Source organism: Pteronotus mesoamericanus, unplaced genomic scaffold (genome assembly GCF_021234165.1).
Source record: "Pteronotus mesoamericanus isolate MK-2021 breed Mesoamerican mustached bat unplaced genomic scaffold, CSHL_Meso_final contig_20, whole genome shotgun sequence".
Classification (NCBI taxonomy): Eukaryota; Metazoa; Chordata; class Mammalia; order Chiroptera; family Mormoopidae; genus Pteronotus; species Pteronotus mesoamericanus.
The window spans coordinates 93,271,580-93,295,060 of NW_026555085.1; the positions used below are offsets into that span (position 1 = coordinate 93,271,580).

A 23,481-nucleotide genomic window follows, 5' to 3' on the forward strand; every position below is an offset into this window, starting at 1 on the left:
TCTGCACCCCTCGCCCTTGCCTCTCCGCTCGCTGCCGTGGAAGAGGCGCTGCCGCACGAGGGGCGAGCGGGGAGGCGGCTCCGTTTCTCCTCCCGGAGTCGGACGCGGGGCTGGCCTGCGGGGCGTGCCGAATTCCGATTTACACCACTTGCTCTTTTACCATCTCAGCGAAGTCTGGAATCTCTATTCCAGTACCTCTTATCGGCCTGTTGTGAGCAGCTCGGGATACGGAAAGAGAATTAAGTTTCTGAAATGAAAAAAATACATATATATGTGTGTGTGAATATATATATATTATATATATATGAAAATAAGTCGTGCTTCTTCCTGCCGGTGACTGTTTACGAGAGGGAAGTCAGCGGGGCCCCCAAGAGGTCGCTGGTGGCGCAGGAACTGAGGCCAGATTGTAGAAAACGGGGGAAGGAAAAAAAAACCACCCAGAAACTTTCTTCCTTGTTGCGAATAATCGCCGCGCACCCCGCCCCTCCCCAGGCAGAGGCGGTAACGTGACACCGGAGAGAAACCCGGAGACCCGAGCGGAAAGAGGGAGGGAAGAGGGAGGGGAGAGGGCTGCGGAGAGCCGGAGGGGGAAAGGGGAGGGGAAGGAGGAAAACCCCTGTCAAGGAGGTGGAGCGAGGGGCTGGTGTCCGCCTCCTGTTCCTCCCTGCCGTTTTTTAGAGGAGCCTGAACCGGGACAAAACACGCCGAGACCGACAGACACAAAGCCGGGGGGTCCACGCTGGCGCTGGAGGCGAGCCCCGGCGGCCGCGAGCGAGCCCGAGGCGCCGCGGGACGCGGGGCGCGGGGGCGCTAGCGGGCTGGGCGCGGGCAGCGCCCCCGAGCCGGGGCCGGGCACCTCGGCCGCTCGGGCCGCCGCGGCGGGGACCATGCCGAGGAAAGTCTCCTGAGCCCGGCAACTTCGGCCCCTCCCCGCCCCCACCCGGGCTGCCCTCCGCGCGGCCCTGCCCATGTGCAGCCGGCCGGCCGGGCTCTCCTCCTTGCAGGCGGATGGGTGACCTTTTCCTGGCACGGGCAGACTGTGCGAGGCGGCGGAGCAGGCGATGAAGAAGAAGCAGCAGCATCCCGGCGGCGGCGCAGATCCCTGGCCCCATGGGGCCCCTCTGGGGGGCGCCGCTCCTGGCCTGGACAGCTGGAAGCGCCGGGTCTCCCAGCTGCCTTTCCTGCGCTTCTCCCTCCGGGACTACGGTTTCTGCATGGCCACACTGCTGGTCTTCTGCCTGGGCTCCCTCTTCTATCAGCTCAGCGGGGGACCTCCTCGCTTCCTGCTTGACCTGCGACAGTATTTGGGTAAGGAAGGGAGACAGGCACGAGGGGGACGCCTGCCGCGCGAAGTTGTGCCGGGGTGGGCGGGGAAGGGGGCAGGGGACGCACCGGGGACTTTGGGTGCTCCACGCGCCCGCCGTCGAGAGGTTTCCAAGGTGGGATGCCCGGGAGCATCAGTGCAGCAGCCCAGGGCGGCTGCTCCCTCCGGCGCGGCTGTCTGGGTAGACAGGCCAGACAGGTATCCCAGTGCGGGGCACTACATACCTTCCCCGCCTCTGTCACTCCATCTGGGCGGAGTGCAGGCGTGTGTCTGTGGGTGTGTGCGCGTGGGCGTATATTCAGTCCTGGCTGTGTGGAGAGAGGCATCGTAGTGCCCAAGTCCTGCCCTGTCCAGCGCTCCGGGTCGTGAGGGTGGGTTTAACTCTTCTCCACGGTGGGTTCTGCAAGTCCTGCTCTCAAGCTCCCCTCCTGCCACTGGTCTGGGTGATCCAGGGACAGTTAGTAGGCTCTGCACTGTCCCTGAGCTGGCTTGGCCTTTGGCAGCTCCAGCTCACCCCGTGGCCCGCAGAGAGTGGGGCATGGGGAACGGGCTGTGCCCGGGGATCTGGGGCTGTCTGAGGACGTGAGTCAGGGTGGCAGGCAGTGTCATCTGTTTTGACCCCACGATTCTCTGCGCTCTGTGTTTCAAGTCCGAACTTTTTTTGCGGGGGGGGGGGGCACGGTTTGTGTTTGATGTTTTAGGAGAGAAGCTGTTTATTTTTAGCAGAGATTAGGAAGAGGTTGTGCCGAGAGAAAAGAGCGGCTCCAGAGAGAGGGCGTGACCCGCAGCTCCCTGTCCAGGCGCGGGAAGCTAGCGGTGCCAGGGTTTGGCCCGCGCGTACCCAGGTCCCAGGTGCTACGCTGGCTCGAGCGCCCTGGCCAAGGCAGGATGCAAATCTCTCAAGTCTGTGGCCAAAAGAGGTCTTGCGGGGAAGAGGAGAGAGGCTGGGAGGGCTCCAGCTTCTTGCAGAAGTGCAAGGTGACAAACCAAAGCCACCGGCAAACATCCGGCATCTGCCTGATAGGAACTGGTGCGCAAAGGGAAACAGCTAAAGCGCTGGAATCACAATGGGCCAAATGACTCCCGCAGGCTGCGGGCTGTCACACCTCCCCACCCAAGTCCCGTTTTCAAAGGAAAAAAAACCACTTCAGCAAAGTGACACGTGTTAGAGCTTTTTGAAATGTAAACTCAGATAAAATAATGTTCTTTCCATGTAGAGAAGCTCAGATTTTAAAAGTAACACTTCTATTTCTGTAGAAACTTTGAGGAATGAGGGTTTTGTAAGATGATTTAGGGAAAATTAAAGGAAAATATTGTCCAAGTAGATTTCCAAAGCACAATCGTAAGCATCTGGTTTTTAAGAAGATTTGGGGTAATATGCACTATTTCTAAAGAGTCCAATCTCTTCTTTCCCCGAGTTCTGTATTTTGGAGTCTCATAGCTTCACAGGCTCCATGTGACACCTGCTAGTGCCACAAAGGTAAGTATGCTTTGCCATCACCAGCAAGCACTGTTACCTGGCTTGGGGAAAGTGACTGCTTTTGAAGCTCAATGGTCTTTCTCTGTAAAATCTGATAATGAATTCTTTGTACAAGTTCCATTTCAGCGAAATATGGAGGCCAATGGTGTAGGGAACACACAGGGGATGGGAAAGGAAGACATTTGTGTTGAGTGAGTTCAGGAGCACTTGGTTTTGGGCAGGGTGCTCAGATGTCATGGGCCGCCTCCGGTTTTTTAGGTGAAATTAGGGGCTGGACCACGTTGTCTCGCACCTCCACTCAGTTTCTAAAATGTTGTGGTTTTAATACCTTTGGGGATGGACAAACCTGGTAGGAAGGAGAACAAAGGCATCATGAAGGTAAAATGAAGAAACTTCAATATCTACAACATTAATCTTCTGAAAAATCAAATACATGCGGTAGAAGTGTGAGTGCACAGCATTCACAGAGGGAAATAGGAAGAACGGAAGAATTAAACATCACTGTTATTACCAACTGATCATTAAATTTCTGACTGACATGATGGGTTAAAAAAATTGACATCACTGTGAACTGAAAACAGGATGCTCTTGGCCAAATTTGGTCCTTGTTGTTTTGTTATGTAAATACAAGTATTTTCAGGAAGAGTGGGCTTGTGGTCTTTAAGAGGGTCTAAAATATACCCTTAAAAATCTAAGGCCAAGGTTATCTGCGGAATTAGTTTCCCTTTGTTTCCTCCATTCTATTATTTTAGTGTCTGTAAAGACAAAATTTGCTGTTAGTAAACACACCCTCTTGATTTCCCTAGTTAGCCAATTTTGGAGGTAAGTAGTTTTCTTAAAAATAAGTTCATATAAAGACATAATTTTCCAAATCAAAATAACATTTATAACAAACATTTTTCTTGACAGGGTATTATTTCAATATGCTTGTGTAATATTATACATCTGACACTCAGCAGCTACTCAGTAACTATTGGTTGAAGTAATGACTGAACCTACTGCATCAAATAGGTCATGTATTTAACATACTGAATATTGACTGTTCTCACAAGGAAGCCAAGAGATACGACCATCCATGAGAAAAGCTACATTATTGTGTATGTGCCAGTCCATGCATGTGCAGGATGAAATTGTCTCAGCACAGTGATATTATAAGTAGGTGTGACTATTATTCCCATTTTTTTATATGGGAGAAATAAAGGCAAAGAGGTTCACTGACTTGCAGAAGGACCCGCAGCAAATAAGGCAAGACCTCAACCCAAATCTGCCTTAGTCAGGACTCTGGATAGCAGTGAGAGCAGTTTAAGAGAGCAAATGGCCAAAATGCCAGTGGGAATCCGAAGAGCTGACTGGCAAAAAAATGGTCGTATTTATCTGCATAATTTCACTATCCTTTACTTGATATTTTTACTAAGTACCTTGAGGGGTCAGCAGAAGAGAAATAATTCAAGCAGCAGGTCTACTCAAACTCTCCCTTCCTGTATCCATCTCCGCGAGCTGCCTCCTTGTGCTAGAGAACTTGGCACCCCAGCGTCCCACAGCTGGAGGTTGTGTAAATCAGAATTATAAATTCTTGATCTTTCTCTCTTTCTCTAGCAATGGTACTTTGTCTGGGCTAGTGCTTCTCAGTATGGGCCCTGGGCCTGCAGCCTCAGCATTGCCTGGGAGCTTGCCACACGTGCACATTCTCAGGTCTCGTCCCAGATCCACAGAATGAAAGCGCCTGGGCATGGGACCCAGGACCCTGTGCTTTAGCAGATCTTCCAGGTGATTCTGATGCCGGCTCAAATTCTAGAACCATTGTTCTAGAGTGAGGTGTTGCTTTCAGGCAGCTTCCTGTGTATTTGAGAGAAATGGGAGATGAGACAGAGAAGAGATTTATGTATTACTTTAAAGATGATGTACATGGTTTCATTTTTTCGAATTAACTTTTGAAATATTTTTTATTGATCGATTTTAAAGAATGGTGGGAAGGGAGGGAGAGAGAGACATTTACTTGTTTGTTCCACTCATCTATGCATTGACTGGTCGATTCTTGTATGTGCCCTCACTGGGGGTTGAACCTGAAACCGTGGTGTATTGGGATGATGCTCTAACCAACTGAGCTACCCAGACAGGGCTAAATTTCAACTTGTAAAAGTGCGTCTTCTTTACCGTTTAAGCCCCATTGTTTCAAGGAAAGGGCTCGCCGACAGCTGCAGTCCCAGATGACTCTAGGCATTCTGACGTTGGGGTGAAGCTGGGCAACCAGTAAGTAGAGTGTGAAGAAGGGAGGGAGAGGAGTCAATAATGATCCCTTTTCTTCCTACAGGAGCCAGCATCAGACAGTTCCTTCTTTCTCGTTATTTTGAGGAAAGGCAAAGTCTGTTCTCCTTTAAGATACTTTCTGCTGCAACAAATTTGAAAATTGGAAAGCAAGTTAGGGGGAGGAAAGATATGCAGGGGTAACTGTTGTCCTGACTTTTTCCCTCATCGAAATGGGTGGAGAGAGAACACAAACCAAAAACTGGGGTAAAGAGACAAATACAGCAAATTGCTATGCTTGGAGACCCTAGTCTTTTCAAGTCAATGAACTTACCACTTTTCTTTTTTTTAAGCAGCATTCGGACTTTGATTTGCTATGGGAAACAAGCAAAAAATAAAATCTCCCCCAGAAACTAGGTTATGTTTCAGCCTCTGCCAGTAGCCTCATTACTTATGATCTGTGGAAATACCAAAAACTTGGAATAACACTCATTACAGTGATGTAAACTGAATAAGCCAGATGGCTTACTACTGATCTTATACAACTAGCAGACTCTAATGATTTATCATCAAGCCTTGGATTTGTGATTGAACCTTTATAGGAACTAAATTTGTTGGATCGAGCTCATGTTAATATGCTTTCCTTTCTATTTTTAATTTATACTACTTTAAATGGGGATATACGTCTTTAGTCTTCAGAATTGCTGATCTCTCTCTCTCTCCCTTTCTCTCTATATCGATAGATACAGATATACATATGTAGAGAGAGAGAGAAACATATAACGATCAAATTTAAAATTCTCTAAGTTTAAATGCATTTAAAGGAAAATATGAAAATAGACATCCAGATCCATTACAAAATAGTTTCTCTAAACCTTAAAAGCTAAATTCAGTTTTTCTTCTGCTCATCACTTATGGTTTAAATATAGTACTCTAGGCCCCAGAAAGCAATCTAGGAAGTGAATGCATAAAATATGATGTTATCAATAGAAATTGTTGACATAAAAAGAAAATGACATTCTTGTTCATAGCTGAAAATTTATCTTATAGGGTTGGATGGGGACACAGGAGCACTGTATTAGAGGAAGAACAGAAAGTAGAATTTGACTGTGGCAGTCTGTTCCATAAACACACAGAATGAATGGTGAAAAGCATTCTGCCTTGTAAACTATTTTTAATGTAGACTAGTCTTAGTATGAATTGTTTAAAAATACATAATAAATATGTATTATCTGGATACTGTCTTTCTTCAAATTCCCTGTCATCAAGCCAGGTTTAAAACACTAGTTGGTTTTGTATTTGAGAAACCAGAATAAAAGTGGTCAAGTGTTTTGAGTCCCAAGAGAAATAATATCTTTTGCTTCCCCAAAGGGAAGCTGCAGGAGTAGAAGCAGCAGCTTGCCCTGCAGTTATACTCAAAGGTACAGTGATGGGCAATGATAAAGCATCTTATTTGATGAACTGTAGCCATTACAGTTATTAAGAGTTATAACTTGCTAATTTTTTTTGTAACAAAGTAAGACTTGACTACAAATACATGTTGCCTTACCTGTATTTATTTTTATTATAGAAACTCGACTTTAAGCACACAGGGATATACATAAACCCCTTACCTTATCAGGAATGGGGACAGAAACACTTAATATTTAACCAAAAATTCTTCTTTGCAAAGTCAAGAGGGTAGCAATTATTGTGCAAGAAAATCCCAAATGAAGCACATTTCAGTATATGCTGTTAATGTTTAAGCAGCTTGACGTATAATTCACAGACCACACAATTCACCCATTTAAAGTTTCAATAGCTTAGTAGATTTTAATAGTTGTTTTCGGAGTAGTCATGGATAAGTGCGACCATGGCTACAGTCAATTTCAGAACACTTTGTCACCACAATGAGAAATCTGATACCCTTTGACTAACTCGCGATCCCTCCTTTACCACTCTACACTTAAGGGGTTACTAACTGACTTTCTGTCTCTATAGATTTATCTATTCTGGACATTCCATAGAAATGCAATCACATAAGATGTGATCTTTTGTGATTTGCTTCATTCACTTAGCATTTTGTTTTCAAGGTTCATCCATGTTGTTGCAGGCATCAGTACTTTATTGTTTTCATGGGTGAATACTATTCCATTGTGTGAATTTTGTTTATTCATCTGTTGATGGACATTTCTATCTTTTGACTATTGTAAATAGTGCTGCTATAAATATTTATGGACAAGTTTTTGTTTGAACACCCGTTCTCTGTTCTTTTGGGTATACACCTAGCACTGGAATGGCTGGGGCATGTGATAATACTATGGTTAATTTACTGAAGAGCCGCCAAGCTGTTTTCCACAGTGGCTGCAACATTGTAAATCCTTGCCAGCAATGAATGGGAGTTCCAGCTTCTTCACATCCTCACTGACACTGGTAATTTTCCTTTATTTTGATTATAGCCATCCTAATGGGTGTGAACTGGCATCTTATTGTGCTTTTGTTTTGCACTTCTCTAATGATTAGTTACATGGAGCATCTGTCACTGTGCTTGTTGACCATTTGAATATCTTCTTCAGAAAAATGCCTGTTCGCATTCTTTGCCCATTTTTGAACTGGGTGGTTGTCTTTTTTGTTTGCGTTAAATGCTCTTTATATATTCGGAAACTAGACTGTTATCAGATATATGATTTTGCCATTTATTTTGAAGTTGCAGATGATGATGCAGGTTGAAACACAATACTCTTACATATTGTTCTCAGTATGCACCTCCTCAAGGCACCAGAAATTCATTTTATGCTTTAGTCACTTTCAAAGTGCTAAGTACAATGTCTGGGATGATTTAGTAAAACCTAAGTAAATTCGTAAAAATAGATTGAAGGCAAGAACCTCATCTAAAGATTCTCGGGCGTCTTTTTTACAGTTACTTCAAATATTAAACACTCTGGTTATCTGCATTTAGCTCTAACATATGATAATTTATGGATAGTTAGCACTTTGATATCACAAAGATTCCTGTGACTTGGATGTGGAATATAAGCGTGGCCAATTTCAAACAACAGATTATGGTGCAATGGCTGGGAGTATTTGTCTTTGTATTTGCTCAGTAGAATGGAGCTGATGAGCTCAGCAGGGGGAAGCATTTCGGTGCATTATGCTCTTTATATGATGTACGATGAGGCTACCAAGAAAACCATGAGTGTTCTCCTAAAATTGGAATTCATACACAATTCATTTTGTATTCATGTTGTGGTCTGCTATACAGGATAAATGTATAGGAATAATATGTCCTATCTATGTTTCTCTGAAGCAAAATAACTTACGAAGTATAGGAAGAAATGTTTTCCAAAAGTGTTAGAGGTTTTTAGTATGTTTTAAAAATATATATTATCAAAATAGGAAGCTTTAAAATAAGGACAGCCAGTTCCATGCTGCTTGGTATAGCTTCAATGTGAATAATTTGTAACACTCTTATATTAATAATTGGTTACCAAAGAGCCACAAAGCTGTTTAGCATTTAGGGCATGTTATACCACTTGGGCCGTCTCCAGTTTTATATCCATGACCTGTGATTTCCCAGAGATAGCCACCAGCTCATTTTTCTTGCCTCGCTGCCTGCCTTTGCTTCTGCTGTAGTGTCTGTGTCAATGGCTTAGGGAGCTAAAGTTCCAGTGACCATCTCTGAACTCCTGTGGGATTTATTTCGTGATCACTTCTGAAGTTTTGACATCCTACCTTGTACTGTGATAATTTGTGGGCAAGTGGCTGGAAAGGAGGACGCTTTTTCAGGGCTTTCCGTCTCTCCTCTGACGCTTCTGGGCGCTCTGCACTGGCCTGCAAGAAGGGTCTGTTGATTCGGTAGAGTATTCACTAAGCAGACTGTTCTTTGTTCAGGTTCCTTAGCCTGCTTTGTTTAATCACTATTTTAAGTAGACAACGTGGCGAGCGGTGCCAGGAGAGACTCAAGCTCAGTTGATGCCTACAGCCCATCTCTTCCAGGCTGTTTGAAGTGTGTGCTACAAGCAAAGGCATTGAGACCACCATGACATAGAGTTTTATAAACATTGCCTTCTGTGCACAGGCATCGTGGTCCACCTCTGACCTGCAGGGATTTCGAGGTGCATTTACAGGGCTCTGCCTGTAATTAGGAACACCCGAGGTCAATCTAGAGATTTGGCTGCCTACTACTAGAATGCAAAATTCTTGTCAGTTTCTTGAACCTTAGACTGGTTGTTTTGGGAGTTGGCAGAATAGCAGGTTATTTTTCTCTCTAGGTCAGTGTCTTCCTCAGGTAGTGATTTGTGTTAAAGTAGCTAGTACATTCCCAGCATGACTTTGAGTCTTTGAGCAGAGGAGACCATAAGATGATGTGGTTTTTGAAATAGTGACTGAACAGATTTTAATCTAGAATTGCAAAGTGATAGACTGTATAATTAGGGCTCAGTGCACAAACCCATTCACTCTATATTTTGATGGAAGGTATTGAAATAACTTTAAGCCATGGCTTTAAATAATTCTTTCTCCATTCATTGATAGATGATTTAAGTAACTATTTACATTCAACCATATTGCATTTCTGGGAACGCCACTGGTATTTTTCAAGTTCAGTGAGCATGACTTTCATAGTCTTGATGAAAATGAAAATGAAAGTATTCTGAAACAAATTCCTTTGTTCAAAAATCATTCAGGAAATATTCATTGAAGGCCTTCTGTAGGCCAGAAGCATCAGACATTAGAACGATTATATTTTAGAGCAGTGTTCTTGGTGTGAATCATTGTGTTACCATTCACTAGTTGTGAGTACTTGTGCAGGCTTTTTGATTGCTCTGAACCTCAGGTGTTTTGATCTATACAATGGGATTAATAATTGCTATTTATAGAATACCTCTCTAACTCAAGGCCCAGCTTCTGAATTCAACAAGTGTCAGTCTTCTTACCTTATTCTTTGTTTCTCTTAGATTCCCTGCTCCTCTGGCACACATAAACGTGCATGTGCACACATATGTGTTTACATACTCATACAAACACACATACCAGTAAAGGATGTAAATTCACTCATGGCTTGGCTTCTAATGAAAGGACCACTGTAACCAAGAAATATGAAATTACTAAACTAGTATTTTTGTGGTTTATCTTGTCACTCTCACCCTTAGATCAGCAAGGGCTCTTCAACAGTTGACAAACTCCAGTCATTTGCTGCATTAATTACACACACACACACACACACACACACAATCCCCCCGCTTCCTGCTTATCTTCTCTTCTGCTTCCTGGAAACAGCCTTAAAAGAACACAGTCTTTAACCAGCCTGCTTTCTTCCATTATGAATTTATACACACTTTCCCTCCCTGTGTTCACAAAATAAAAATAGCTGTGCAGAGGGAGTGCGGTACAACTTACCCTCTGGGATCACCAGCTGTTGTTCTAGGGCTGAACTAGTGATCCAAAAATCACACCTTTTTGAACGATCGTAATGCCAGGCATACACTGTGACCGCTTTAAGAACTGCCACTTATGATGGATTTATCACACCCAGGAGCAAGGCCACTTTCTTCTCTCTGCTTCCATAGGAGGTCAGGGCAAAAGCCATGAACCAAAGCAGTAGATCCTGTCTTTGTCAAGAGGCCAGTGAACTTGCTTCTGTTTTCCATTTCCACTTCTTCATGTTGCCTTGACCTACTCATTCTCTGATGGGTGTTGAGGCAAGTGAGAGCCACAAGGCCATTACCAGCCATTGTAGCTGTCGCCCAGTTCCTTGAGGAGTTGAAAGCAAATGTGATTTTACGTTATTTAACAGAAAGTTCAATTTTGTCTAGGGAAACCATGACCTTGCAATTCCAGCATAGAACTTCCTGCTTCGGCACGAAGGCTGCTTGACATGAATGCCTTCCCATGGGGTAAGGGGACTGTCAGGCATAGCATGTGGGTTGAGGGAGAGGCACTGTACCTGAGTCTGGAATGAGTCCCCCAAGAATTCAGTGGTCAGTGCTGTTATGTCACATGCGCCTCCTCGGCTTACGTTTCTAAATATCTGAAACGAAGAAGTTTCATTATGTCCTGGATTTTCAGTTTTCTTTCCCAGGAATCCGGTGAGCAGCAATATTTCCATGTGGCCCTGGTGGTCCATCTGGGAACATGTCCCAGCACCAGGAAAGGGAGAGTGGGGGTGGTTTGGGGACTCTTTCAAGAAGTTCTCTAGGTGATTGTCATAGGCAGCTCCAGGGGATCGGGGATCGTGCCTCTTTTCTCTTTAGAATCACTGAATGAGATGCTGTCTAAGGTTCCATCTCCTCTTAAAATCCTATGTTGAAAGAGATAAGAAACAGTTTAACTCTAGCATCTGAAAAGGTAATGCTGTTTCTTTTAGAACCAAATGCATATTTAAAAGATTGCAAGAGTCCAGTGACTAAGGCAAACGGAATACGCAAAAATATTTTAGCTCAATATTTTCAAAGTTTTAGTCATAATTGTTTTTTTTTTCCCAACAATACAGTTTGCCCCGGCCTATCTGGGCATTCATGGGAGAATCTTGCTGCAGAAATTGTGGGGAGCGGAATGTCCTTAGCAAGGCAGGGAGAGGGAGAGGAAGCAGAGTAAGAGCTTTCCAGAATTCAGAGTCCACCAATGTGGTAGGAAAAAGAAGGTGAACAAGTAGGATTAAGTAGCTTGTGTTGTGAGGATTCTCACAGCCTTGACTCAGCTGCCTGCTAGTGATCATCCCTTTCCACGGTGGACAGAGCCACTGGCTGAGGGCGTTCTTTACCATGGGGCGAGATAGTAAAGAACTTCTCCGCAGCTTCCAGCCACTTCTGCTAATTCTTCTTCTGGGATGCTTAGAACAGTCATTGGATTTCTTCCTCTTTTAAAGAATTGAAGATATGAAGATGACTGTCAAATGTACCCCCCTCACCCCATCACATTAAGTTTTGTTGAGACAAACAAGTCTATTTTCCAGTTTGTCCTGTGAAGTCACTTTCAGATGCAGAAAGCACAACAGCAAAGAAAAAAACAGCATTAAAGTGAAACCTTCTGAAAAATAAGACCCCATAAACAAAACAAAAAAAGGCCCAGATTGGGGACAAACATTTCTCTAGGAAATAGGATTAATACACAGATTGATCAATAAGCCAGTAAGAAAAAGAGAATTCATAAGATAAATGGGCAAAGAATATGAGCAGGCACTTCACAGAAGAGGAAACGCAAGCGGCCAATATGCATGTGAAAATATGTAATGATGTTCACTCCCTTATGCATCTTTTTACTTTCCCCTGTCAACGTGGCCCTTCATTGGCCTGAAGAACTGAGAAATTTGCCAGTTCCCTTTGTTGGAGAGCTTACTCTGTGGAGAGGAGTCACTATCAGAAGTGACTGTTTTGGAAACTGTCTTCTTTTGAGAATGACTGCCACATCTACCACTGTCCTATAGTAGTTATGATGGGGTAGTAGATCCAGCTTTCAGGTCCTAAATACAAAGTCTCGCTGAGATTTGGGGGCCACACTTATGTTGGGCAGTCTGCCAATGGAGATGCACACTAGGAACCCCAGCCAGCAAGCCATACCCACTTCACAGCAAATAGTCCTTTGCCTTCTTCCCTGCTTCCCCCCATCACTGAGACTTTGCTGAGTCTGTAAGAAGCACGAGAAAGAAGGAACTGACATGGTGCTTAGACTGCAGCATCTTATCTTGCCTGGAAGTATTTTCTCAATATACAAGAAACCGTGTTGGAGCTTTCCAGAAATGGGACTGCAGATTTCTTGTGAATTCATTCTGCTGGAGTGTCAAAATGCACCCAGTGACGTGCCAAGAAATGTGTACAATTCACGTACAGATTTAGACACTTCAAGAGGAAGTTATTTTTACCACAGTGGTGAGGAAAAACAGGAGGCGGAGGCAAAGATTGAGGAAGGTGAGGCATCTGAGCAGCCGGGGCTTGGGCACACTTGCATCTCCAGCCTCTCCAGACTGTCCTTGGGACTGTAGCGTGGTCCCCTCTTAGCGCGTCAAGTGAGGAATTCCAGCGTGGGAAACCTGCGCAGAGGAACACAGTGTTGATGTGACCTCGGGGTGAGATGCAGTTTAAGCAGCATGGGTCAGCACTGGTTACTCCTGCAAATCTGTCGTGTGCCCTCCAGATCAGTTCTGTAGAAGCTGCTCTCTAGCTGAGGTCTGCGTAGGGCACGGAGGTGAAAATAGAGGAAGGGATTCTGGAAAGCTACGTTAATATAAAAACCAAATGGCGCAGTGTCTTTATTCTGCTTTAGCAGATGACAGGCTGGAGACCGTATTATTTTCTTTGCCTGTGTTCTTCCCAGCTCCAAAGGTGGCTCTTGTTTGCTTGCCCAGCAGAGATCCAAGGCCTTAAGGAGTCTGCAGTGTTTGTGGTTATGTTCTTCCCGTCCCGCTGCGAGGTGAAGCGGTTCCCAGAAATTAAAGGGAAGGAGAAGGAAATGTCTGTCAGCATCCGTAACTTCTTATCTTTTTACTGCCCTTTTCACCTAGGCAGAGGATCGCTAGAGCTACCATTTAGGGAGAATATTTTGAGTCTCATAGTTTTCTAGCTTGACAGGGAACTTTTCAAATGCATTTGGACAAACTTTATTCAAATGTTCTTGTGTTTGCTCTCCTGTTTCTTCTGGCAAGGGAGAGGTCAACAGGTTCTATGCGCCTGTGTCCTGATAATTAACAATGGTGTCACTCTCTGATCTGCCTTCCGGCCTAGCATGTGTGCATAGGCGTGTTGCTTGGTAACATGGCTCTTGCCCTGACCTCCTTAGATTGGTAGGGAAAAACATACTAGAACATTCTTTGGTTTCTGGGTGGGCTCCTGTCTTTGTGTTTCGTTTCTTTTATAGCATAATGCGTTGCTGTTTCAAAATATAGCCCTCTTCTGCCACATTTGTCCTGGTTGTCTTGTGGGAATGTTAGAAGGCTTTTTGTTAATTTCAGAGTTAGGTTTGCCCACAAGGCTTACACTTCACTGAAGTTTCACATCAATGAGGCGTAAAGGCTCAGAGAATGTATGCTTTCCTATTGCTTTCACATACCCACCCTCCTTCACGTGTGGCTTGGCGGTCATCCTGTCTGTAATCTCTTCCATCTATTCAGGTTCATTACTTCAACAAGTGCTCATCAAATCCCGTTATGTGCTGGGAGCTGGAGACAGTGTGACTTAATCTGTAAGCCTTTATTTGGCTGTGACTTGTAACACTTTAGCTTTCAGCTTCCCTGTACCAGCTCATCTCAAACTTAACGTGTATTCAGATCACCGTGGGATTTGTTAAACTGTAGATTCTGGTGGGGTTAGTCGGCGATGTGGGGCCTGAGATTCTGTATTTTCCACGGGCTCTCAGGTGTTAGCAGGGCCCGGTTGGAGGACCACCCTTTGAGTGGCAAGGGTCTACATGGCAGCATTTCTGGGAAGCCATTAATACTCGTGAACAAATGGGCCAGGGTTCAGCCTCGCTCATTAAAGACCTGTGCTAGTATACATTTTATAAATTTCTTTTAAATAGAGTTTTCCTTCACTAATTTGATTGTTCAAATTTAAGAACGTTAGATTTTTCTTAAGTGCTAATCACATACTTGTCTGATTCCAGTTTAGAAATGCCTGTTTTTATTAGTTTCTGCAGTCCACAGTATTGAGATGCGGACTGTTTGGAGATTTGCGAACAAACAACTTTTGACCTAATGTCAAGTTCATTAGTAAGCGTAGGGAATAAAACAGTTGGTCTTGGTTGTGAAGTTTCTTCGAATAGTTCTTGCAGACTTTTGCAGTGTTTTAAAATTTGATGTTGAGGCATAGTATCAGGATTCCTTGCCAAGTATCCCTATTATCCAAATACTCCAGGTAAAGTTTTCTTATGGCCAGAGCAAAGAATTGGATGCAAAGAGAGCAGATAATTAGGATGACTTTGTATAGTGCTTTAAAAACATGATTTTAAGAGATAATGAAAACTGCTAATACATGAGCATGGTCGAAAGCTTGGAAAATAGAGAAAAGCACAAGAAGAGAGTAAAAACATGTCGATGTCTTTATCACAGCCATGTTGATTGGCTACAGGCTTCCTTCCTGCACTCGGCAGCACCGCAAATGCGACTCCACGTCTTTACGTGTTTTTTTACGTTGGTTTTCCTGGTGACAGAGTATCTTGTGAAAAGTGCAATAATTCCTTATGCAAAGCTCTTTTTTTTTTCTGAGCCCATTTCCAGTTTTTCATAATTTGAGATAAAGTTGTGATGAACATCATCAAATTTTTGCTTACTTCTCTGCTTCCCTGGGATAAATTCCTAGACTTAGAATTCTGGGTAAAAGTGTGTGTCCATTTTTAAATTGCTTTTAGTACAAACTGCCATACTTTTGGTGTATTTCACCAGTAGTCTATAACCTGTTTGTGCTCATACCCTTGTAAGCACTGGACATAGTCTTATAAAATGCCTCACCCATTCCACTGGTAAAAAATGATATTCTAATGCTCCAATTTGCATTTGTTTGAATATTAATGAATTGAGCAATTTGACTATGTTTATAAGTTTATAAGACATCTTTTTCTTGAGTTACAGCTTTGCCCTTTCCCTTTTCCCCGCTATAGGTGTGTTCTTTCTCTTATTAATTGCAAGAGTTCTTTAGAGATGAGAATTTGCCCTTCACCATATGTGCAAATAATAATCTCCTTGGTTTTATTGCCTTTTAGGTTTTTAAATAATACTTTTTATCCATGGGAACTAATGAACTTTTTTCATTTATTATTTTTTCTTTGCTTTTAGGCTTACAAAGGGCTTATATTCCGTTATTAAATGCATAGTCTTTATATTTTCTTCGAATTCTTTTGTTGCTTTCCTTTTTCACTTAGTTTTAGAATCCTTTTCGCTTTTATTGTGATGTAAATTAACCCAATGATTTTCCAAGTCTAGCTGGAGACAAAGTCATCATATTTGAATGCTACCATTCTTTAGCAGTGCATTCATTTTTCAAAAGTCACAATGAATTGACTTGAGCTTAACTCTTTTTAGAGGATTTGAAACCCTTGTTTACCATTTAATCCTAAACTTCTGGGGATGGGAGGGGACCTGGTATCTCTCCATAGTACAGTCATTCCTCGGTATCTGTAGGGGATTGACTTCAAGACCCCGGGTTACCAAAACCCTCCGATGGATGCTCAGGTCCCTTAGCCGGCCCTCCGTCACCACAGGCTTGAGCATCCTGGGATAGAGAGGGCTGCCTGTACCGGTGCTAGAAGCTGGGCCTGGGCCTCGTCTTTTGCTGCCTCTCCCAGCTGTGCTTTGCACAGGTCCCCACCCCCAGCCTGCTGCCACTGTGTCTGGAGGGAACTTTGTGTGTCAGTGCATTGAGTGGTGGCTCTCATGCTGCCAGGCGGACACGACCCCTCTCCTTGCTCGCCTTGCCTGCTGCCCAAGAGCTGGACGGGGCAGATTCATAGGTTTCCACCTCTTGGATTCCTACCAGGCTTCAAGCAGAAAATGAGCCAGCACCTCCATCCCCCACCCCATCGCCCACCACCCTTCTCAACAGTCCCATGCACCCTTCTCAGCTTAGCTGAAAACCTTAGCTGGGAGTGATGGGCAAACTCCTTAAGGACTGCCTGGCTCTTCCACGCCCTTCGCAGCATCTTGGTAATGGGGACACCATTCATTTTAACACTAACTATTTTTATAAGCAGCTAGATGATGATAAGTTGTTTAGTTCTTGTGGGCTGCTATGCTTTTTAAAGCTTGTAATATTCAGGGGACCACAATTTAAAAACACAGACATTTATAGGTCAACCATATGGTCTATGTTTTCTTTTTACGGAATCACATTTCTCCTGTGAATTTGCCTTTAACAAGATGTTTAATATTATGAGAGGCAGTGTAGTGTAACAGAGCATTGAGCTTCCAATCAGAAGTCCTCCGTTTAAGTCCTGGCACGGCCACCATGCAGCTGTGTGACCTTGGGTAATTCACTTAACCTCTCTGAGTCTCCCTTGGACTTTAGAGGGACTCTTGCAGTTCTAGAACAACCGCCACCACATTATAAAGAGAATGCTATTCGGTACTCTGCTGCCTGGAATACTGTGGAAATTTGCACTTAAGTGTATCTGCTAATACACATCTGCATTTTAATTATCTAGGCAGAAGCCTAGCAAGAGCAGGTGGTACTCCAGGGTGCAGGAGCCAAAGGGATGTTACTTACTGTAGCATGTGTGTGTGTGTGGGGGGGGGGATATCAACAAATAAACAAATCCATCCAAACCCTGCCTCTAGGCTTTCACAAATAGGCCATTTGTTGTGCATATTCCTGCCTCTTCCATCACAGTGTTTTTTGTAGGAAGAACCTCCTAAGATAATGAAATTATGTATCATTCTATTGGATATTTTTATTCTTTCCCTATCCTCCTAAAGAACAAAAGACTTTGTGTGTGTCCTAAGACCTCCGACTATTTCACTTTAAGTTGTGAAGAATAGTTTAATGATTAAAATTTCTAAAACATCTACCGTGCGATCATTTGATAACATTTTAATTAAGTATTTTTCAAAAAATAGTGTGCTGAACACATAAAGGTTCTCACAGGCGTTGCTAGTCTAATCTCTGATATGGTTATATAAATTCATTATTTTCATACATACATTTGTGGTACCAGAGATTCCTCCCCATACCTTTGGGAGCACAGAAGAGGGAAGAGTCAGAGAGAAGAAGAGGGCTTCATGGAAGAGGTGACACTTGAACCGGGTGTTGAAGCATAAATAGGAGTTTGCTGGCCAGAGATGCAGGAAAAAGGTATTCCAAACAGCAAGCCAGTGGGCAAAGTGGTGGCGCCTTTGGGTCCACCAAGCATGACAAGGTGGCTGGTGAGGGACTATGGCAAGAGAAAGGGAAGGGGAGGGGGATTGTTGCAAGGGAGGCCCCTGAGGTAAAGAGTGGATTGCGGAGGAACTTGCATCTAATGGGGAAACCGCTGAACATTTTCAGTCCACAGATGAGTTGTTCATGATGATCGGTCCGGGAACAGAAAGCCATAGAAGAGCCTAAGCAGGTGTCTGAAATGGTCCTCAGATTCAAGTAGCGTGTTAAAGCTCACGAAGTGCTTGCCCAGGTGTATCACACCTGCTTCTTTGCTCTCCTGAGAGGTGGATGTTCAGCTCACTTTGCAGATGAGGATCGTGAGTCCAGAGGTGTTGGGCGCGCTCTGAGTTCGAGTTGCTCAGTGGGTGGGGTGGCGGGAGGGCTTCTGCATCCAGTCCAGGCCCCTTTTCCTGTTCTCTTGCCTTCTGGAAACGCATTATCTCAAAAGTACTGACGCATTTCCCTAACTCTTTTACCGAGCACTCTCAAAGCCGTTTCATCTCGATAAAGCATGTTGGATGGGAAAATCCACTTCACCCTTATCAGGCATTTATTTAGTATAATACAGGTGTGTCAACGTGCGTCCTTGCTGACATTTTCCTATGATAGCATGCTGCAAGCCGATGGTTTATTTTCTCTGATTAGCTAACAAGGGAAGAAAAATCCCTGCTGCGTTTTTATTAGGATAGGATATGCCGTATCTTGAATTGATGTTCATTTATTTCAGTAACGTTGATCATGCCATTTTGTCATAGATTAAGCTGGCATTTAGGCTGTTTTAAAAATGACTGTTCATTGAGTATTGCAGGGTTTTGGTGTTGGCTTTCGGTGGTTTTATGGGGGGCTCTTCAGAAGTGCTTCCACTTGGGCCTTAGTCAAGTCCCGTAGGCAGGGGCTGTTGATCCTGTGCTCTCAGGGTAGCTTTTCCTAGGGCAGCCCAGTGCCCCATCCCCTGTTGCAAGACACCCAGCCTTTCCGGGCTGCCATCTGCTCTGGGAGGTTTAAAGCAAAATGGTCTAATTATTTTGTTTTGGTTTGAACCAGAAACAGATTCCTAAATCTTCAATTTTGTTCAAACACGGTAGGAAGAGTGGGGTCTAGGTCGCCAAAAGAAATGGAAGCGTGCGATGATTGTAGTGGGACGGGAGGTGTTCTTTGAAATGACTATTTGACCACTTGAATTTTGGGACAACTTTTTAAAGGATTTTATTTACTTATTTTGAGAGAGAGGGGAAGAGAGACAGAGAAACATCAATGTGTGGTTGCCTCCTGCAGGCCTTCCTACTGGGCGCGAGGCCTGCCACCCAGGCATGTGCCTTGACTGGGAGTCGAACCAGTGACCCTTTAATTGGCAGGCCGGCACACAATCCAATGAGCTACACCAGCCAGGGCAAATTTTGGGACAGCTTTTAAGGGAAGAGGTGAAGGGGGAAAGAAACACAGATGGCAGTTCCATGCCCTGAATGAGCCTGTCTGAACTTGCCCCAGATCTGGCACTTACTGAGTGACATATGTTTATTCAGGTAATTGTAACGTGTACCTGGAGTAGAGAGTTTCTGTAGCTGCGCATTAAATAGATACCTGAATTTTCTGGAAGCCAAGGCAAAAAGGGTTTGTCATCATGTCAGCATTATCTAGTGTAAGAAACATACCTGTTCATTGGGGAAGGGCAGCCTGCCTTTCTGCACCTCCAGATAATAGAAAAAAATCTATTGGATCTTACAATGGACAATATCTTCTGCAGTGGTTCTTTCTTTCTGTGCCTTTCCCCTCCTCTGCCCCCCCCCCCCCCCCGTGAAAATGACCTGTTTTCATGAGTCTGGGTCAGACATTGGCCCTTTATAAAAAGTAAAAAGCGTAATATCCAATCACAGCTCAGCGATGACATTTCCCTGGAAGCTGAGCTGCTATAGTTTGGGTGTCTTGCTTTTCAGTGGGTTTGTGTGTTCAGAAAATGCGTACTGAACATGGCCCTGTTGTTTCTCTCAAGTATCAGTTTCTTCAGCTTTATTTTTGGCAGGAATGGGAGAGCAGTGGGTTGACTGACGTTAAGTGCCGAGGTGCAGAAATTCAGTGTGGCGGCGAGTTCGCACGCTGCGATGGCGGATGACTAAGCAGCAGGAGCGACGTTCTGGCTCATTCCCCTTCCCTGGCTGGGCAGGCTGCAAGGACCTGCTGGGCCCCGGAGGCCTCGCCTCGGATGAGATCCTCCTGGATGCTCTGCGTTTTTCCTAATCAGCAAGACCCTGAGCTCTGGCAGCTGAGATGGCGCCAGAATCTTTCTCAGAGGGAGAAGTTCCGAATAAACATATTTTGAATGCCTTCACAGCTGACCTCTTAGAAGACTGTAAAAAAAAAAAAATCTAACATATTTCCAATTGTCAATGAGGAATTTGTTTTACTGGCTTTTCCACAACTTTTAAACTTATTCTTCTTATTATTGACCCCTTTTACCAATTCAGCCAACTTCTGTTAGCCTTGCCATATTTAGACATTCTTGGGTACGTGTTTTGTTCTCACAAAAACATAGGAGGAACTTTGAAAAAATCATAGAAAATAAAGGATATTGTGAGATCAGTTATGAAATGGGCTATAAACTGGGGCTTATTTTTCTTTCCGTATCTTTTAAATTCACCTAAACTTATATGAATTAAAAAATGATCAATTTTTGTCTGTTTGGAATAAGATGACATGGATATTAAGAGTCTGATTTATTTTTCAAGTGTTAATGAAGAAAATAAATAGAAACAATGGAAGACTGACACACACACTCATGCACACACACACAGACCCATGCACGCACGGGTGCACGGGCACATTCTCCGTGCACTAAAATGCTGCGTGTTCAAGTCCTTTACACTGGATGCCGTTTAGTTTAAATATTTTATAGTACATTCATATTTTTCTCTTTTTACCTTTTGAAAGGGACAATGTAAGGGACAGGTAAGAGGAAATCTGTGAATTAGCACCAAAGACCAGGTGTCGAGTTCTATGGCATCTTAAATAGGGTTTTGTATACCTTTGGGCACTGCACACACAGACTCTCCAGGGGGAATTGAGCTGGGACTGCTGGAGAGAATCAAATTCTCAATGGTCAGCTGCCCAATTATTCCTTTCTAAAATTGATCTCCCTGAGAACTTGTCACACGGGCTCCCCTTTCCCACCAGTTCTCCCTCAACGCCCTGCCCACACTTTGCAGAGCTCTACCTGAGTAGAACTCTGCTGGTGTCAAACACCTCTGGATGCTAAAGAAAGAATTCAAAAGACTGGTGCTGGGAAAGTGCATGACTATTGAAGGTAACAAATCTCAGTGCAAGTCAGGTGGTTTCAGTTTTTTGCTTTCAACCAAAGTGGAGGAGTTCAAATTATTCAGGGAATCGAGATCACTACAGGATTTAGAAAGACGTTAAAAGAGTGAGTGATGTCGCATTAATGTAACTGCTTCAATTCCCATCTACTAATTGATGTCAACAAAGTTTATCATATTTATTAATATGAAAAACAGGAGTAAAATTGAAATCAGTAAAATGCAGTTACAGATATGTTAGGTGGTTAAACAGCACAGCCTTGTTTATCTCACTAATAGGTGCATTGTCAATCAAATTTTGCTTTTTAATAGTTATTTGCAAAATTTGTAAAATCTGTATGTAGTTTTGATCAGTTATGAGCCAGTGGTAATCTTAATACTGATTCAATTCGGAATATATATTTTATACTCTTAGAGCATTATGTATGGCCACGGGAACATTTTAAAAATACCATATGGTCTCACCTATAAGAGGAATCTGATGAACAAAATAAACAAAATAGAACCACAGACACGGAAACATGGAACAGACTGACAATGACAAGAGGGGAGGAGGAAGGGGCATAATGGTGGAAAGAAGGGGAAGGGACTAGACAAAGGACCTGTGTGAATGACCCATGGCCATGGGCAACAGTGTGGGTATTGACTGCGGGAGCGGGGGGGTGGGGTGGGGTGGGATGGGTGGAGGAGGGCAAAGGGGGAAAAGTTGGGACAACTGTAGTAGTATAATAATAAAAAATCCTTAAAAAAGAATTTTAACTTACGTATTTTTGTTCAAAATGGAATAGAGCAATCAAACGTGTTCTCAAACATGAAAATATATTTAATTAGAATGAAGTTCTGTAGGGGAAGTGAAATAAAAATACAAATTACTAGAGAACCGTGAATGAATGAAAGAAAGCCTGTCAATTCCTCCCTCCTCCCCTTCTCTCCTTCATAATGACTCACCTCTCACAAGGATTTTCCGGTACCGAGGGCATCTTAAACATACCTGTGTTATCCTCTTCCGCCCTCTCTTGCTCCCTCATTACTTGAGGTAACTAGACTGTTCTCAACCTTGTATTTACTGTTCTCTGTTAGGTTGTGAATATTCTGCAAAATTGAAAGCTTTTTTTTTTAAGGAAAAAGAATAAACAATTATGAATTTAAAATGCCCAATCAGTGCAATGTCACCCAATGTGAGAAGATGTAGGAGGAAGGGGAGGTTTCAGTGGAGAACATGGTCTTAATTAATTGCACTTAAATAGCTTATCTCTGCAGATTTTACCAAAACATGTGACTAAGTGAGGCTATTGCTAATAAGTTTATTTATGCATGTAAGGGTTCCTGAGGTTTAAGCCTCAGTAATTTCACTGTGAATCTACCTCTGTGTGTGGTGTGTGACGTACGCACACATGCACGCAAGCACCCACACACACTTGTATCCCAACGTCAGTTGATTTTAACTTTATATGAAACAAATTTTTATATTCACAATGGTAGGTATCGTATCCCTTGTGTATGTGTGTGTATGCATTCTGTTGGATATATGTATAAAATGATATATTTGTTTTATTTTAAAATGTTGATGTATATCTTGCTGGAAATTTTACCCTTTGCAGCTTTTTAAACGTGAAAAGTTCTAGAGGTTAACTTAAAATGTGCTAGGATATATAACTTTTTCAAAATTCTTATGGGACTATGTGAACACAAAAGTTCAGTGACCATCACAGTATACAGTGGTCCTTGCTGTTCCAACACGTGGAATTCTGTTGCGAGAACACGTAGTGGACCATCCTAGGTGGAATTGAATCCTGTCGTGCGTTCAGAGGTTTTTGAATGTAGGAAACTGCCTTCCAGAGGCTGTTACAAGGCTTGGGCACCAGAGGCCATTACAAGTCTCGGGCCCAGAATGCCTGGCTCCTCCCCTCCTTCTCTCACTGTCTCGGTCCTTCCCTCCTTCTCCCCAACCTGCCATTGTGCTGAGTTACACCTTGATTAAGAACAAAAAATTATACGATGCCAGTTTCTATCAACGAGGTTATCTGATCTCATTTGGAGAGTTTTAACGCTGAGCACTTCCAAACTTGACATTCCCACACCCATCCCTTCACTTAGAATATAGCCATTTGGTTGCCTGTTCTTACGGTGGCAGGGATTATGTAAATAGCACGTCACTTCTTTTTCGTTGTCACAGTAAAAATCGTGTTCCGTTTTGGTGGTGGTGGTGGTAGGCAGAACTTAATTGGATCCCACCAGTACTCGCTGGATGTTGGTCCACTGTGCTACGCACCTTATTTCAATTCTGTTTATAATTTCTTTGGCGAG

General features: G+C 43.5%; 1 protein-coding gene across 2 annotated transcripts in view; it reads left to right on the plus strand.

The window, feature by feature from the left end:
- Window positions 1–662: 662 nt before the first annotated feature.
- UST (uronyl 2-sulfotransferase) overlaps window positions 663–23,481 on the plus strand; it is a 261,603-nt gene continuing 238,784 nt past the window's right edge. For both annotated transcript variants that reach the window (XM_054570089.1, XM_054570090.1), the window contains exon 1: window positions 663–1,308. In XM_054570089.1, the coding sequence (XP_054426064.1) occupies window positions 1,062–1,308 (247 nt within the window). In that variant the 5' untranslated portion in view covers window positions 663–1,061. The remainder of the gene's footprint in view (window positions 1,309–23,481) is intronic.